Genomic DNA, 17,106 nt, shown 5'->3' on the forward strand with positions numbered 1-17,106 from the left:
CTGAACTAGCCAGATTAATTTAATTGAGAAGAAATCATTTGAACTAGCCCATCATTTGAAAAATGAGACTTTATAGAGCCGTCGAGCCCAAAAATGGCAACTAGGTATTGCGTTTTCGTGACTACAACCTTTGTTTAAGGAGCTGTTTGGTGCCCCCATAATATTATTAGTAAACAAGAATCGAAGCGTTAGGCTGGCAGCGCTGATTCCTCCCTCCTCTTCCCCAAAGCACACCATATGACTATTACTTATTACTTTCCGCGCTTAGCAGTAAACTAGAATTATGGTAATAGGATGATGATTTTCCCCTCAGCCACCCAGAGTACAGCATATTATTATTAATATTCACACACACACATACACACACACACACACACACACACACAGAGAGAGAGAGAGTATATATACATATATACAGTATATACATCTCTATATATTTCCATATATAAAAACATATATTTTTTGTGTGTGCATGTATGTGTGAAAAGTCCGGTTCCCCCCTCCTACTATTAAATTTTTATATATATATATATATATATATATATATATATATATATATATATATATATGTATATATGTATATATATATATATATGTATGTATATATACACACACACACGTATACAGTATACAGTATATGCATCTCTACATATTTCTATATATAAAAACATATATTGTTTGTGTGGAAATATATACAGTATCGATATCTATATCTGACTACCAATATTGAATATGATTATCCCCCGAGGGGGGGGGGGAGTCCGGTTCCCCCTCCTACTATTAAATATATATATATATATATATATATATATATATATATATATATATATATATGTGTGTGTGTGTGTGTGTATGTATATATATATATATATATATATATATGTATGTATGTATATATACACACACACACACACGTATACAGTATATATACAGTATATGCATCTCTACATATTTCTATATATAAAAACATATATTGTTTGTGTGGAAATATATACAGTATCGATATCTATATCTGACTACCAATATTGAATATGATTCCCCCCCCCCGAGGGGGGTGGAGTCCGGTTCCCCTTCCTACTATTAAATTTATATATATAAACATATATTTTTTGTGTGTGCATGTATGTGTGGAAATAGCTATATCTGATTACCAGTATTGAATATGATTATCCCCCCGAGGGGGAGGGGAGTCCGGTGCCCCCTCCTACTATTTATATATATATAGATAGATAGATAGAGATAGATATATAGATATATATAGAGATATATATATAGATATAGATATACACACACACACACACACACACACACGTATACAGCATATATACATATATACAGCATATACATCTCTATATATTTCTATACATTTATTGTTTGTGTGGCAATATATACAGTATCGATATCTATTATCAGATTACCAATATTGACTATGATTAAACCCCCCCCCCGTTGCCCCCTCCCCTCGCCGCCCCCCCCCCCCCGCTCACCTGCTCCGGCCGCCTGAGGCTCCCTCAGCACCGGCGCCCCCCAGCTGCCGCCTCCTCCTCCTGCCTCGGCCTCCAGGGCTCCCGCCCCGGCCTCTGCCCCTGCGGCCTCGTCGGGCGCCTCCAGCTCCATGGCCGGCGAGGGAGGGCGGCAGGCAGCCCGCGAGGCAGGCCGGGCCTCGGCTCTCCTCAGCTCCGCCGCCGCTTCCCCTCCTGAGGAGACGCCGAGAAAGAGCCAGGCGGTAACGCGCAGGCGCGGACTCGCGAGCCGCTCTGGCCGCCGCCGCTCGCTAGGATGGGGCTTCGGGTTCTCCTGCGCAGGCGCGAGATCGGAGGTTCCCGGGATGTGTTCGGGAGGGCGGCCGCTCCTTGTGCGCAGGCGCGCCCGCTCGCCGCAGGACGCGGGCTGGAGGAGGGCTTTCCGGAGGGGCCGCTCTGGCCGCCGCCGCTCGCTCGCTCGCTCTGAAGCGCAAAAAGGAACGTTCGGAAGGGCTTGGGAAGGGCTCCTTGTGCGCATGCGCGCCTAGGCTGCTCGCCCGCTGGTGCACGTGGGGCAGGTGCAATTATTTATTATTATTATTATTATTATTATTATTATTATTATTATTATTATTTACACCAATCCTGGTCTGCACGTTGCACATAGCATGGGTGGTGATGACGATGATAATAATAATAATAATTTTATTATTTATACCCCGCCCATCTGGCTGGGCTTCCCCAGCCACTCTGGGCAGCTTAAAAAAAATATTAAAATACCGTAATACATCAAACATTAAAAACTTTCCTAAACAGGGCTGCCTTCAGACATCTTCTAAAAGTCTGGTAGTTGATGTTCTCTTTGACATCTGGTGGGAGGGCATTGATGATGATGATGAGGATGATGATAAAAATAATAATAATTATTAAGTCCAGTCAAGGGCGACTATGGGCTTGTGGCGCTCATCTCGCTTTCAAGCCAAGGGAGGCGGCGTTAGTCAGCAGACAGCTTTCTGAGTCATGGGGTTGCGGCGCTCATCTCGCTTTACTGGCCGAGGGAGCCGGCGTACAGCTCATGTGGCCAGCAGGACTAAACCGCTTCTGACGAAACCAGAGCAGAACACAGAAACGCCGTTTACTTCCCACCGCAGCGGTACCTATTTATCTACTTGCTTTCGAACTGCTAGGTTGGCAGGAACTGAGACAGAGCAACAGGAGCTCACCCCGTTGTGGATTTGAACCGCCGACCTTCCGATCGGCAAGCCCAAGAGGCTCCGTGGTTTAGGCCACAGGGTAAAAGGTAAAGGTACCCCTGCCCGTATGGGCCAGTCTTGACAGACTCTAGGGTTGTGCGCCCATCTCACTCAAGAGGCCGGGGGCCAGCGCTGTCCGGAGACACTTCCGGGTCACGTGGCCAGCGTGACATCACTGCTCTGGCGAGCCAGAGCCGCACACGGAAACGCCGTTTACCTTCCCGCTAGTAAGCGGTCCCTATTTATCTACTTGCACTCAGAGGTGCTTTCGAACTGCTAGGTTGGCAGGCGCTGGGACCGAGCAACGGGAGCGCACCCTGCCGCTGGGATTCGAACAGCCGACCTTTCGATCGACAAGCCCTAGGCGCTGAGGCTTTTACCCACAGCGCCACCCGCGTCCCTAGGCCACAGGGTAGCCACTGTGAAAACAGAGACTGCCTAGGTACATACACGCAGAGAGCCGAACGTTGTCCGAAAACTGCATTTTAATAACAGCTCCTTAAGTTAAACCAGAGGTGAGAACCAGCAGCCTCGGGGCCTAGCTTTTCCCCTTTCGATACTGAAACACCCATCCCGACAAATGAACGAATGACGCCCCCTCCCTTTCCTCTCTGCCTCCCCCCCCCCGCCCCCAGACCCCCAGACACGGACAACTTCTGTTTCACTTTCCTGACAAATCAGCTCTAGGCACAAATCTAGTGGGAATTCCGCTCACAGTCACCATAACCCACGTCACGATGGAGCCTACGTCAAAACACCAAAATGAATCCGGAAGCCATCGAGCCGCCACACCCCTCCCAACCCTGCTCTCTCCCCGAGTCCGTCAGAGGCCGGCCCCCTTCTTTGCGCCGCTCACGCCGGAGGGGCGCGGGGTCTGCCCGCAGGGCCCTGCTTTTCGCAGGCTGGAGAGCAGCCTCTGTTTGAAGAATCTCTCGCCGTACTGGAGTCCGTTCAGGTGCCTCAGCGCCGGGGGCATTTCCTCCCGCGAGACGCCCACGTAGACAGGGATGACCTTCGCCCCCTCCCGGTGCACCGCGTGGTCAAGGTTCCACTCGGCCACCCGCCGGCACCAGGGGTCGGCCACCGAGCGGGGCGTCAGGAGGAGGATGGCCACGCGGCTCGCCTGGATGACCTCGCCCACCGCCGAGAGCTCCGGCCGCCCCGCCACGTGGTCCTGGTGCTCGACGTACCCCCGGAAGCCGTGCTCTGCCAGGAGCTGGCAGATGGCGGTGGCGACGGCGTCGTCATCCAGGCAGTACCAGAGGGAGAAGTCGTAACGGGGCGAAGGGGATGTCATGGCCGAAATGACGCAAAAATGTGGGGGAACGAAGAAAAACGGCAAAAAAAATGCGGGCTAACCCTCCCTGTTCGCCCAGCCCCTACCCTCAAAAGTCCACCTGTCCCAGCTTAGGAAGGAGGGCGCCCGGCGGTAACAGCTTGCCTTAAGTCTGTGCGGACGAAATGAAACAAGGTCCCGGAACGGAGAGCGAATGTCATGAAACCTGGGGAGGCGGGCAGCGCCGCCGTCGGGCATTTCGTGGCAAGGCGGCGTGGAACGGGGCAACTGCTTTGGCACACATTCACAAGACCGAGCACACAGACAGTGTTTGAGTGGCGTAGCTTATGCATGCTGGAGCCGCCGCAGGCAGCAGGGGCGCGATACGGGCCGGCCGCTCAGGGCGCTTGGTTGCTGGCCCGCCTCCCGGAGCGGGCGTCATCTCACAAGGCCCTTTGCTTCATCTCCAAGATCCCCTGCTCTAGAGTCGCTCCGGCCAGCTTGAGCTCCTCGCACTTCTCCTTGAGCAGGCTGCAGGCCATCTGGAGGCGGTGGTTCATCTCCACGTACGACTGGGTCAGCCGGTAGAGGCGCTCGCGTTTGGCCTCAGGGTCTTCGTTCTTGGTTGGGGAGGGCAAGTCTGAGCGCAGGTGGAGAGAGAGAGAGAAAACAATGGAGGCGTGCTTTTCAAGGGCGGATAAAAATCAATGATTTTTAAAACAAAAAGGAAGGAGAAGGCGGATTTCTTGCATGGGACTCGAACCCTCAACCCTGGGATTAAGAGTCGCACGCTCTACTGACTGAGCCATCAACAATAACACCATCGGCATGGCTGTGACTACAACATTGCTATAAAAGGTAAAGGTAAAGGGACCCCTGACCCTTAGGTCCAGTCGTGGCCGACTCTGGGACTGCGGCGCTCATCTCGCTTTACTGGCCAAGGGAGCTGGCGTACAGCTTCCGGGTCATGTGGCCAGCAGGACCAAGCCGCTTCTGGCAAACCAGAGCAGCGCACGGAAACGCCGTTTACCTTCCCGCCGGAGCGGTACCTATTTATCTACTTGCACTTTGAGGTGCTTTCGAACTGCTAGGTTGGCAGGAGCAGGGACGGAGCAACGGGAGCTCACCCCGTGGCGGGGATTCGAACCGCCGACCTTCTGATCGGCAAGCCCTAGGCTCTGTGGTTTAACCCACAGCGCCACCACCCCCACAATATCAGCTGCTAAAACTAAAGCTGTCCATCTCCTCACAGCTGTCTAAGTCTCCTCCTCTCCAGTGTTTCCTCCAAAGCAATCTGAGACTGAGCCTGGGTGTCTGGCCTTTGCTCCTCACTCTTCATGCCTCTCTTGGTTCTGGGAGGCAAGGCGCGTGAACGAGCCCTGTGGGGGAAAGGGGGGAAAGGGGGCTCCGGTTACCTTCGCTGGGCTCGGCCAGGAGGACGAAGACGGGGTCGTTGGGCTGGGCGCGCTGCACATCTTCGAGAATCTGCTCTGTGCTGGGGGGGTCGGGGCGGGTGGGCAGCACCACTCGCTTCTTGGCCTTGGAGGTCATTGCTCAGAAACAGCTGCCAGGGGGGCACTGGAGGGAGAGAAAGGAGGGGTGGGGATCAGACGAGGGTCTCATCACAAAGGGGATCACAGGGTGTCGTTCGGAGCAGGGCCGTAGCTCACCGGTAGAGATTTCACAACTCCCACCCGCTTTCTTTATCGTCTCGACAGCTAGAAACTTGGGGGCGATTTGAGTATTTTTGTCCCCCACCCCCAAAAAAGGAAAGCCAACGACTGCTGGATTTGAACGTCTGATTGTGCAGTCAGTGGCGACACCAGGTTACTCCAATTTTTTCAGAGCACACACACACAAATATAAATTCCAATTCTGTGCAACCTTGAGAGTCACCCCAATTTACAGTAATAATGAGCGCTGCAGCCATCTGCTGAATAAACAGATCACTTTAACAGGGCTGAAAACCGTATTTTTCGCCCTATAGGGCGCACCAGCCCATAGGGCGCATCTAGTTTTTTTGGGGGGGGGGAATAAAGAAAAAAATATATTTCCCCCCCAGGCGCGGGGCTGGGGCGGGGGAAGCCCGAGCTTCCACCAACCCCAGAACAGGCTGCTATCCGCAAGGCTCCCAGGCTCCCAAGACTTGCAGATATCTGCCTGAAGCCCAGGGCGCGCTCCGCTGCGCTCCCCAGGCTTTGGGAAGCAGGCTCCGCTGCGCTCCCCGGGTTTCGGGCTGCTGTCCGCAAGCCTTGGGAGCCCAGTGGGAAGTCGCACCGGTCTCCCTAGGCTTGCGGATAGCTTCCTGAAGCCTGGAGAGCGAGAGAGGTCGGTGCGCACCGACGCCTCTCGCTCTCCAGGCTTCAGCGAAAGCCTGCATAGGACACACACACATTTCCCCTTCATTTTTGGAGGGGAAAAAGTGCGTCCTAAAGGGCGAAAAAGACGGTATATCTTGATTTTGCGGGGCCAAACTCAGTTTTGATCAGACTGAAAAGGCACGCCTGAATAGCATAAACACCTGCGGAAAAACTGCAGACAGCAACTGAAAGGAAGTGAAAGGTCTTGCATTGCTGTGAGTGAAAGAGCTGTAGCTCACGTAGATTCAATTCCCGCCCGCAGCATCGCCATTTGGGCAGGGTATAAATAATATAAAATTACCTCTGGTTAAGAACTTAATTCGTTCCGGAGGCCCGTTCTTAACCTGAAACTGTTCTTAACCTGAAGCACCACTTTAGCTAATGGGGCCTCCTGCTGCTGCCGCGCCACCGGAGCACGATTTCTGTTCTCATCCTGAAGCAAAGTTCTTAACCCGAGGCACTATTTCTGGGTTAGCGGAGTCTGTAACCTGAAGCGTCTGTAACCCAGGGCACCGGTGTATCACCACCACCAGCCAATCAGCCAATGGGAGTCATAGCCCTGCAATATGTACAGCGCCACAGATTCCTGATCTAAAGATATTTTGCCGCCCAGCATTGTTTGATCAAATGCAAATTTAATCTAAAGCAACTGGGGGCTGCAACTTCTAATACTGTGTTTCCAGATGGAGCTGCAAGTGGAACAGAAGGCCTCTTCTCTGCTTCCCATAGTCCTGTTTTATTGAGAACCATGAGGAACATAGAACAGGGCTCATTTGAACAGGAGATGCCGAGTCACAGAATCATAAGTGTTCAGAGGGACCCCTGGGTCATCTAGACCAACCCCCGGCAACGCAGGAACCTTCTGCCCAACTTGAACCCACCACCCTGAAATTCAGAGTCCGGTGCTCTGCCGACTGAGCTATCCCAGCTCCTTTTAAATTTTCTTTCTTTTTTAGAAGGGCGACAGCTCAGGGGGCAGAGCTTCTGCAAAGTCCCAGATTCAATCCAAGCCCGGGATCTCCAGGTAAGGCTGGGGAGCTGCTGCCAGCCAGTGTAAGACAAGCCAGAAGGATCAGCCATCTGATTCAGCTTCTCATTTAAACCATCGCCTGATTCGGAGCCCCATGAGGACTGGAATCTTACTTTTTTTAAAAAAATCAAATAAATGAAAGTGTGTAGCTTGGAGGCACAACATTGGTTTTACATGCAGAAAGTCACAGGTTTAATCCCCCCCCCAATGCCATGGGATCTCTAGGTCAGAGGGGGAAAGACCCCCGTCCCGAAACCGTGCAGACTCTCGCTGCCGTTCAGTGCTGACGGTCTGACTTGGATAACCCCCTCACTTAATTAAAACAACAAAATTTGCACTGGTCAACCGGAGTTTCCAGAAAAACCAAACCAAAAGCCCTAGAAATATTTCCTGCGGTGGTCCTATTTCAATGCGCTGGAAGGAATATTAACTTTCCCCCTTATCAGTGTGGTGGGTAAACAGCTAGACCAAATTGCCAAATCTCTCCCCCCCCCCCCCATCCTCACTCCGGCAAACCTTCTCCCCATAACCTGCCCCCCCCGCCCCCCACAAATCCTTTCCTCCCGGTCCCTGTCTTCTCTCTGACCAGCCTCTCAGCATGCAAATCCACCGCGCGCTGCCCTAATAATCCTTCCGCAGATCCGCAGTTGAATTAAATTTGCGGATTCATGATGGGTGTGTTGGTGCCTGCTGCTATATTTTGGGTGGAAAGGGATTTTCTCGAGGGGGAGGAAGAGGAAGGAGAGGACAGTTATACGGAGAAATCCTATCCTCTTTTCTTTTTTTTAAAAAAATACTCCTGTTCCCCCACACCCTCCCCCCAGGATGGTTAGGAAGGACAGCCCATTCATCCGAAAGGGGTTCGAGAACATTCAGTCAAAGCTCTGCAGTCGTCTGTGCGAAGAAGGGGCTCGATGCGAGACGCATGCAGAGTGGGGGGAGAGATCAGGGGAATATATATATATATATATATATATATATATATATATATATATGGAAGAAAAAGAAGAGAGAATATAACGGTTCTGCAGATACCACACCCACCACCCTTTCTGCAATTTCCAGCTCTGGTTAAAACTGCAGCCTCTATTTTCTGCCCTTCGCAAAGCAAGACTCCTTTCTGGTCCATCCGCCCCCCCCCCCATCACGAAGACAACCCCCCCCCCAACCAATATTGCTTTCCTTCACACACACACCCCAGGGGGCTATTTTCCCTGTTCTTTACAGTAACGGTCCCCCCACCGCAAAAAAACCCTTAATTTTCACCACCCAGACCTGATCTCACCTCTATCATCTCCATCAAAGACCTTTCCAGCTTCCACGCCAACCCCCCCACCTCCCGGTTTTCTCTTTACCTAATTCCCCCCCCACTCCAAGTTTCTCTTCCCCCTCTCCCCAGATTCCTCCCACTCCCCCCCCATACACACAAGTCACCCCACCTAGGCGCTGTCAAACACACATACGCCGCCTCCCGTCTCTAAGCCTCTCAAGGAACGTCTATTGCAGCTTATTCAGCGCCCCCCCCAAAAAACCCCCCACACACCTGGCCCTATTAGTTCCCACCCTCCTTCCTTCAAACAGATCTCTTCCTCCATTGTCCCACCTGCACCCTCCTTTTAGGACCCCCCCCCCCACAGATTCCCTTCAGCTTCTGGGCTCTTTCTGCATCTCCACCCCCCATAATAATAATAATAATAATAATAATAATAATAATAGCACCCCACCATCAATTATTTCTATCCTTGCTCATTTCGTCCTGCTCCCCCCCAAAAAAACCCCAATATCCCACCCCATAGCAGCCTTCCACTGGGTTTCACTCCTTTTATCGACACCCCCCCCCGTGTTATCTACCCATTAGCAGCAACCACAAAAGTCCCCCCCCCCACAAGGGGAAAAAGATGCTTACTGCCTATCCTCTCCCCCCCCCCCACCAATTTTCTCCCCTGTAACCCTTTGGGGGCACTGGACACGTCGCCCACCCCCCACCCAAGACGAGTCCCGCCCCCTCCACAAATAACCATCATAGCCCCCAAGCACTTTTCCTGCGCCCCCCCCAAAAAACCACTCCCACATTTCTGCCTCCCCCCCAAAAAACACCCACTTACCTCTCCCCCCGCCCAAGTAGGACCCGTTTTCCTCATCCCTTCTCTGCCCCCCCAGCCAGAAGCCCCCACCCCTCATAATTTAAGGCCCCCCCACATATTTGCGACCCCACAAAAAAACCACTCCCACATTTGTGCCCCCCCAAAAAACACCCACTTACCTCTTTCCCCCCCCAAGTAGGACCCGTTTTCCTCATCCCTTCTCTGCCCCCCCAGTCAAAAGCCCCCACCCCACATAATTTAAGGCCCCCCCACATATTTGCGACCCCCCCAAAAAAACCCCATATTATACCCCCCCAAAATAAGACCCATTTCCTTCCTCTCTCTTCCCCCCCCCACAAGTCCACAAAGGTTTAAACCCCCCCCCAGGTTAAGCCCCCCCAAAAAAACCTCCCCCTCCCCCCCAGGTAGCCCCCCTTCCTTCCTCACCTGCTCTTCCTCCCTCCTCCTCCTCCTCCTCCTCACCTGAATCCCTCCCTCCCTCCTGGCCCCGCCCCTCCTTTGGGCCCCGCCCACTTCCTCCTGGGGAGGGCAGCCACTTCCGCTTTCCGGCCGCCGCCGCCTCACTTCCGGTATTGTTGGTTTTTTTTTCCCCTATGGGAGCGAAGCGCCGGCAAACAGCGACGCTCTATTCCTCCGGCGTCCGTCTCTGTGGTCCCCCGCAAAGCCTTCCTCTCTTGCCAAGGCGGGCGAGCTGCGGACGGGAGCGTAGAGCTAGGAAAGGGGAAAAAAGGGTAGAGGGGTAGGTCCCGCGGCGGGACGGCGAGTCCAAAGGAGAACTTTGCTATTCTCCAGTTGCCATCAAAAATGTTCCATTGCAAATCGGGTTTATTATCAAAATACGAGGGGTTTCCCCCAAAATTCAGCTGAAAATGCAACTTTGCTCCTTGCAGACAGCTGAAAGTCTGCGCATTTTGATTATAACCATGAGATACGATACGATATCTTTATTGTCACTGTCCCATGCAGAACAATGAAATTGAAAAACTACATAAAACATTCAAAAACGCCTAAAAACTCTGAAACACCATTTTAAAATACACTATACTATACTATACTACACTACACTACACTACACTATACAGTGGTGCCTCGCAAGACGAAATTAATTCATTCCGCGAGTTTTGTCGTCTTGCGATTTTTTTCGTCTTGCAAAGCACGGTGTCGGAAAAGTTTCGGAAAAGCTTCAAAAATCACCAAAGTCTTTAAAAACCTCAAAAAAGGCTACCACACCGCGTGCTATGAGTTGCTCCTCGAAGTCAAGTCGCAACTGTATTAACGGTGTTAAGAAAAAGGAAACAAACTTGCAAGACGTTTCCGCCTTGCGAAGCAAGCCCATAGGGGAAATCGTCTTGCGAAGCAGCTCAAAAAACAAAAAAAACCCTTTCGTCTAGCGAGTTTTTTGTCTTGCGAGGCATTCGTCTTGCGAGGTACCACTGTACTATACTATAAAAACCCCTTAAAAACTCTGAAACCCCATTTTAAAATACACTATACTATACTATACTATACTATACTATACTATACTATACTATACTATACTAATTACTATAAAATACACTATACTATAAAATACACTATACTATAGAGACCCCTTATGCTGCGTTTAGAACCAGAATTGCATTTGCGTCGAAACTGTTTCTGATTCGCAAAGGGGGAATAAGTTTGGATCATTTTTGAGGCAACTGTATGTGAAATATATTGTACGTATATCTGTGTATTATGTTTATTTGATTGACATGTTTGAAATATCTGGGGAAGCCCATGTCAAAAGCGAAGGTTCTTTGGGCGAATTTCCTCAAAAAGCCCAGGGACTTTAGGCATTCTGACGGTTAGCATCCCAAATGAAAATTAAAGAGTGTTTCTTTACGCGACAGCAGCAGCCAGAATGCTAACAGCATAATACTGGAAGAGTGACTGAATACCTACAAAAGATGAGCGGCAACTAAAGTTAGGAGAGTTCCTTCAACTGGCTAAAATGACAGAATTAATAAGAGATCACTCAGGTGAGAAGGTAAAAAAAGGAATGGGATTGCTTTAAAAATATCTGAAAAGATTCGGTTCCGTAAATAGTACTTGATTGTGCTTATGATTAATTTCACAGACAAAAGGGGGGGGGCTGATTTAAATAAATGAACACAGAATACTTGTTATGTAAGAGAAGCGTTGAAGCCGCAAAGAGATAGAGGGAAGTCAATCAATATAGCAGGTATTCAAACTAGTTTTCCGTAGCAGAAAGAAAAAGACCGTAAAGAAAGAAAGAAAAAGAAGGGATGAAAACGCATCTCTTTCTGAGAACCTAGTGTACAGAATATTTAAATTAGTGTTTGTATCCTTTGATAAACTTGTATTTGACAAATTCTTTATTTTTCTCTTTTTCTATGTATTGTTTCTGTTATTTATGGATATCTGGACGTCATGTTTAATTTATGTTTCTTTTTTTTGCGATCTAAAAAACATGCCATAAAATAATTTTGAGTCAGAAGAAGAGGAGGAAAATCACAGGGACTACCCCTGCAGGGTCGAGGTTTTTATTGGCCAACTTTTTACACCAAAGGGAGACATCGAAATAGAAAACGAGGTCCTTTCCCAGCAGCCAACCGCCGCTTCCACAGCTCTCCGCATCACAACGACCGGACCTTCTTGAGTTTGTTTTCCTGCCAAATGTTCAGCTTCCGCAGTTTCCGCCAGTATTCGTGGGTCTCTGGGTCCAGCTCTTCCAATTTCTTGGGGGGCCCGAGGTACATCTGGAAAAGCCTGGAAGGGAAAGGCGACGGGGTGAGCCGAGAAAGCGGCAGAGGGAATTGCGTGGCGGTCGAGAGCGCATCATTGCGCCTAGAGGCTAATCTTCCCTCGGTAGAATGATCTGGCGCAGGACACTTACCACATTTTTCACTCTATAAGATGCACCAGACCACAAGACGCACCTAGTTTTTGGAGGAGGAAAACATGAAAAAATATATTCCGAATCTCAGAAGCCAGAACAGCAAGAGGGATCGTTGCGCAGCAAAAGCAGCGATCCCTCTTGCTGTTCTGGCTTCTGGGATAGCTGCGCAGCCTGCATTCGCTCCATAAGACGCACACACATTTCCCCTTACTTTTTAGGAGGGGGAAAGTGAGTCTTATAGAGCAAAAAATACGGTAACTCTTGGCTTCGCCTAAACTCAAATCCCCCCGGTCTAATATCCCTAGCGCTGCAAGATCCCAAAAGCGCCTGAACTAAAATGGTCTATCAAAAACTTCCCTCTTGTGGTTTATCCCGACAACAGCTGCTCACTTTGGGTTTTAGTAAAGCAAACAGTCTAATTTGTCAGCGCCTAAATGATCTTCGCTGTGGGTTAAACCACAGAGCCTAGGACTCGCCGATCAGAAGGTCGGCGGTTCGGATCCCCGCAATGACGGGGTGAGCTCCCGTTGCTCGGTCCCTGCTCCTGCCAACCTAGCAGTTCGAAAGCACGTCAAAGTGCAAGTAGATCAATAGGTACCGCTCCGGCGGGAAGGTAAACGGCGTTTCCGTGCGCTGCTCTTGTTCGCCAGAAGCGGCTCAGTCCTGCTGGCCACATGACCCGGAAGCTGTACGCCGGCTCCCTCGGCCAGTAAAGCGAGATGAGCGCCGCAACCCCAGAGTCGGCCGCGACTGGACCTAATGGTCAGGGGTCCCTTTACCTTTAAATGATCTCGAGTGTCAGAACTACTTGACCACAATACGGACATTTTGCCCATGGCATGACTGTTTTCCACCTTCACATTTTGTCTCTCTGCCACCCTATCTGCATCACCTAGCAATTCTAAATAATAGACGCGCTTTGACTCTCGCAAGATTGAATGTCTTGCCCTCGGCTGGACTTGAGGGATGAATCCAACAGATCCCACAGGGAAAATGTCCCTGTGGAGACAGCAGTCCCCTCTTTCAGTCACCCCTCTTTTATCGTCCATTCCGGGTCGCCCAGCCACTGCCCCAGGGTCCTTTCTCCTGGCAGATCAAGATGAGCAGATGACAGCAAAGGTGGGAAGGTTTTTCACTGGGGCAATCAGAATAAGGTCCACTATTTGACCAATGATTCAAAACCGTTACTTCTATGCTATGGATTCAGGTCAAAAGTATTTTTGGCTACTGGATATATTTTGGGCATGGGGGTGGGGTGGGGGCAAAAGACCTTTCCGAAAAAGCTGTTCCTCTGATTCAAAACGGGAACCGGAAAGCTGAGGTTCCTCAACGCACCGCCCCCCGAATCTCTATCTCTTTGCACACATCCTGTGGACTAGAAACTTGATTTGTTAATTTAAAAAAATGATGTCTGCATTTCTACAGAAGGTTGGCTCTTCGTCTGCTGCAAACTCACCATTCCGGATATTCCGAGTCCGGCTTCAACGCTACCTCTGGGCCTTCCTTGTAGATGTTGACTCCCACGGCGTGGGTGGTGAGGATCGCGGCGTCTTTGCAGACTTCGGGACCCTTCATGTCTTCTTTGGCGGGACCTTTCCCTCTGAACTTTACACCTGGATGAAAACACCAAGAGAAGGGAAATGATCCATAATGAATTGGGGGGGGGGGGGGACTTTGCCTCCGTTGTCCTTGAGGTTACTGGTTGTACTGGGAAGGGAGCAAAGAGGAACAGGTCTTAAAATTGGCTGGGAAACAAAAGAACTCTATGAGACACTGGGGAATAGATATAGGTCATAACATAGATTTTAATATCTGGGGGAAACTTTGGAAGAGCGATCTGAAGTCTACAGCATGTTATTCCTTGAAGGAGAAGTACTTGAAAATGATTTACGGATGGTATTTTACTCCGAGTAGGCTTGCTAAGATGTATAAGACGCGGGTGGCGCTGTGGGTTAAACCACAGAGTCTAGGGCTTGCTGATCAGAAGGTCGGGCGGTTCGAATCCCCACGACGGGGTGAGCTCCCGTTGCTCAGTCCCTGCTCCTGCCAACCTAGCAGTTCGAAAGCACCTCAAAGTGCAAGTAGATAAATAGGTACTGCTCCGGCGGGAAGGGAAACGGTGTTTCCATGCGCTGCTCTGGTTCGCCAGAAGCGGCTTAGTCCTGCTGGCCACATGACCCGGAAGCTGTATGCCGGCTCCCTCGGCCAATAAAGTGAGATGAGCGCCGCAACCCCAGAGTCGGCCACGACTGGACCTAATGGTCAGGGGTCCCTTTACCTTTAGGCCTGCTAAGATGTATAAGACGGAATTGGATAAGTGCTGGAGATGCAATGAGAATGAGGGTACATTTTATCATATGTGGTGGATCTGTAAAAGGGTATTGGGGAAATAATTCATAATGAATTGAAAAAAATTGTTTAAAAGCACTACCCACCCCCCCAAAAAACCCCAGAGTCCTTTCTGTTGGGGATAATTCAGATGGAAATTCTCAGGTGCCAAAAAAGGCTATTTATGTACGCAACAACTGCAGAGTTCCCCCAACCAGCCTCCCCTTTAGGGGGAAAGGACAGAAGCAGAGCCTCCAGAGTGCATTGCAGTCTACCTGCAAATTGGCCAATACAATGCAATGCATGGTCTACCTGCAACATTGTCTACAGTCTGCCTGCAAATTGGCCAATACAATGCAACACATTGGCCCTCTGACCATGTGCAGAGTTCACCCCAACAAGCCTCCCTTTTAGGGGGAAAGGAAGGAAGCAGCAGAACCTCCGCAGTGCAGTGCAGTCTACCTGCAAATTGGCCAATACAATGCAATGCATTGTCTACCTGCAATGCTGTATTGTCCACAGTCTACCTGCAAATTGGCCAATACAATACAACACATTGGCCCTCTGACCTTGTGCAGAGTTCCCCCGACCATCCTCCCTTTTAGGGGAATAGGACGGAAGCAGAACCTCCACAGCGCAGTGCAGTCTACCTGCAAATTGGCCAATACAATGCAATGCATTGTCTACCTGCAACATTGTCCACAGTCTGCCTGCAAATTGGCCAGTACAATACAACACATTGGCCCTCTGACCATGTGCAGAGTTCCCCCAACCAGCCTCCCCTTTAGGGGAATAGGACGGAAGCAGAACCTCCACAGCGCAGTGCAGTCTTCCTGCAAATTGGCCAATACAATGCAATACATTGTCTACCTGCAATATTGTCCACAGTCTACCTGCAAATTGGCCAATGCAATACAACACATTTGCCCTCTGACCATGTGCAGAGTTCCCCCAACCAGCCTCCCTTTGCAAAGCCCCCCCCCCCGGGATCCTGGCTTACCGCCGGCCTTCTTGGCGTAGTTGCGGAGCCCCGGGCCGGGCCAGAGGACGCTGCGGGCCGGGGAGAGGCGGAGCACGGCCCGCAGCTGCAACCCGGGGAGAGCCATGAGCGAGGAGAGGCTGCCCGGGCTCCGCGGAGGCGCAGGGAGTCTGCGCGGGGGCCGGAGAGCATCCTGGGAAATGTAGTCCGCTTCTTTGAATTGTTATTTTATTTTTTTGCAACGCCGAATGCAATTGCGTTGGACCGCCTGTGTGGCTGGTTTTAACTGATAACATTTTAGTAATTTTCAAAAAAAAAAACAAAACCAGAATAAAAACAACAGTAAAAAAATCATAGACAAATTTTTAATTATTTTATTTTATTTTCTGAAGTTGTGATGAACTCTCTTTATATATATATATATATATATGTGTGTGTGTGTGTGTGTGTGTGTATGTATATCTATATATATATATATGTGTGTGTGTGTGTGTGTGTGTGTGTATATGTATATATATATATGTATATATATTGCAAATTGCAATTAGCGGAGAATTATTTGTATTGGCTGCATAGGGTGATATAATCCAATATTAGAAATAGAGTAGACCTATTGATAAATTCCAGGAATAGAAATACTCAAGAGTTACACCTATTAATGGGGACTCTGGCCCTTAAATTATATTGGCTGCATAAATTCCAGTATTAGGAATACTCAAGAGTTAGACCTGTTGGAATTAATGGAGACTCTAGCCATTAAATTATATTGCCTGCATTTTTTGTGGTTGTTTAGTTGTGTCCGCCTCTTTGTGACCCCCTGGACCAGAGCACGCCAGGCCCTCCTGTCTTCCACTGCCTCCCCCAGTTGGGTCAAACTCATGCTGGTAGCTTCGAGAACACTGTCCCACCATCTCGTCCTCTGTCGTCCCCTTCTCCTTGTGCCCTCCATCTTTCCCAACATCAGGGTCTTTTCCAGGGAGTCTTCTCTTCTCCTGAGGTGGCCAAAGTCTTGGAGCCTCAGCTTCAGGATCTGTCCTTCCAGTGAGCACTCAGGGCTGATTTCCTTCCGAATGGAGAGGTTGGATCTTCTTGCAGTCCATGGGACTCTCCAGAGTCTTCTCCAGCACCAAAAGCATCCATTCTTCGGCCATCAGCCTTCTTGATGGTCCAGCTCTCACTTCCATACATCACTCCTGGGAAAACCAGAGCTTTTACTATACAGTATGGACCTTTGTTGGCAAGGTGAGTGTCTCTCCACTGGGGTGTAAAGGGTAAAGGGACCCCTGACCATTAGGTCCAGTCGTGGCCGACTCTGGGGTTGTGGCGCTCATCTCGCTTTATTGGCCGAGGGAGTCGGCGTACAGCTTCTGGGTCATGTGGCCAGCAGGACCAAGCCACTTCTGGTGAACCAGAGCAGCGCACGGAAAC

General features: G+C 50.0%; 3 protein-coding genes across 10 annotated transcripts in view; all 3 read right to left on the reverse strand.

Annotated features, from left to right (window-relative positions):
• The window catches only part of PIP5K1C (phosphatidylinositol-4-phosphate 5-kinase type 1 gamma), a 43,809-nt gene extending 41,793 nt beyond the window's left edge, over positions 1-2,016 (reverse strand). For all 8 annotated transcript variants that reach the window (XR_013391237.1, XM_028713280.2, XM_028713285.2 and 5 more), the window contains exon 1: positions 1,488-2,016. Coding sequence is in view for 7 of the 8 variants with exons in the window: in XM_028713280.2 (XP_028569113.2) it covers positions 1,488-2,001 (514 nt within the window). In the remaining variant the exon portion in view is untranslated. The remainder of the gene's footprint in view (positions 1-1,487) is intronic.
• Positions 2,017-3,183: 1,167 nt separating this feature from the next.
• C18H19orf25 (chromosome 18 C19orf25 homolog) lies at positions 3,184-9,994 on the reverse strand. Its single transcript, XM_028713882.2, has 3 exons — positions 9,914-9,994; positions 5,408-5,570; positions 3,184-4,632 (listed from the first exon to the last, which is right to left on the reverse strand). Exons 2-3 carry the CDS (start codon positions 5,541-5,543, stop codon positions 4,436-4,438), a joined length of 333 nt encoding a protein of 110 aa, XP_028569715.2. The 5' UTR covers positions 5,544-5,570; positions 9,914-9,994; the 3' UTR covers positions 3,184-4,435.
• Positions 9,995-12,001: 2,007 nt separating this feature from the next.
• MRPL54 (mitochondrial ribosomal protein L54) lies at positions 12,002-15,856 on the reverse strand. The gene is made up of 3 exons (XM_028714003.2): positions 15,700-15,856; positions 13,828-13,984; positions 12,002-12,241 (listed from the first exon to the last, which is right to left on the reverse strand). The coding sequence occupies exons 1-3, from the start codon at positions 15,803-15,805 to the stop codon at positions 12,109-12,111; spliced, it is 396 nt and encodes a 131-aa protein (XP_028569836.2). The 5' UTR covers positions 15,806-15,856; the 3' UTR covers positions 12,002-12,108.
• Positions 15,857-17,106: the final 1,250 nt, after the last annotated feature.

This window comes from Podarcis muralis, chromosome 18, assembly GCF_964188315.1.
Source record: "Podarcis muralis chromosome 18, rPodMur119.hap1.1, whole genome shotgun sequence".
NCBI lineage: Eukaryota > Metazoa > Chordata > Lepidosauria > Squamata > Lacertidae > Podarcis > Podarcis muralis.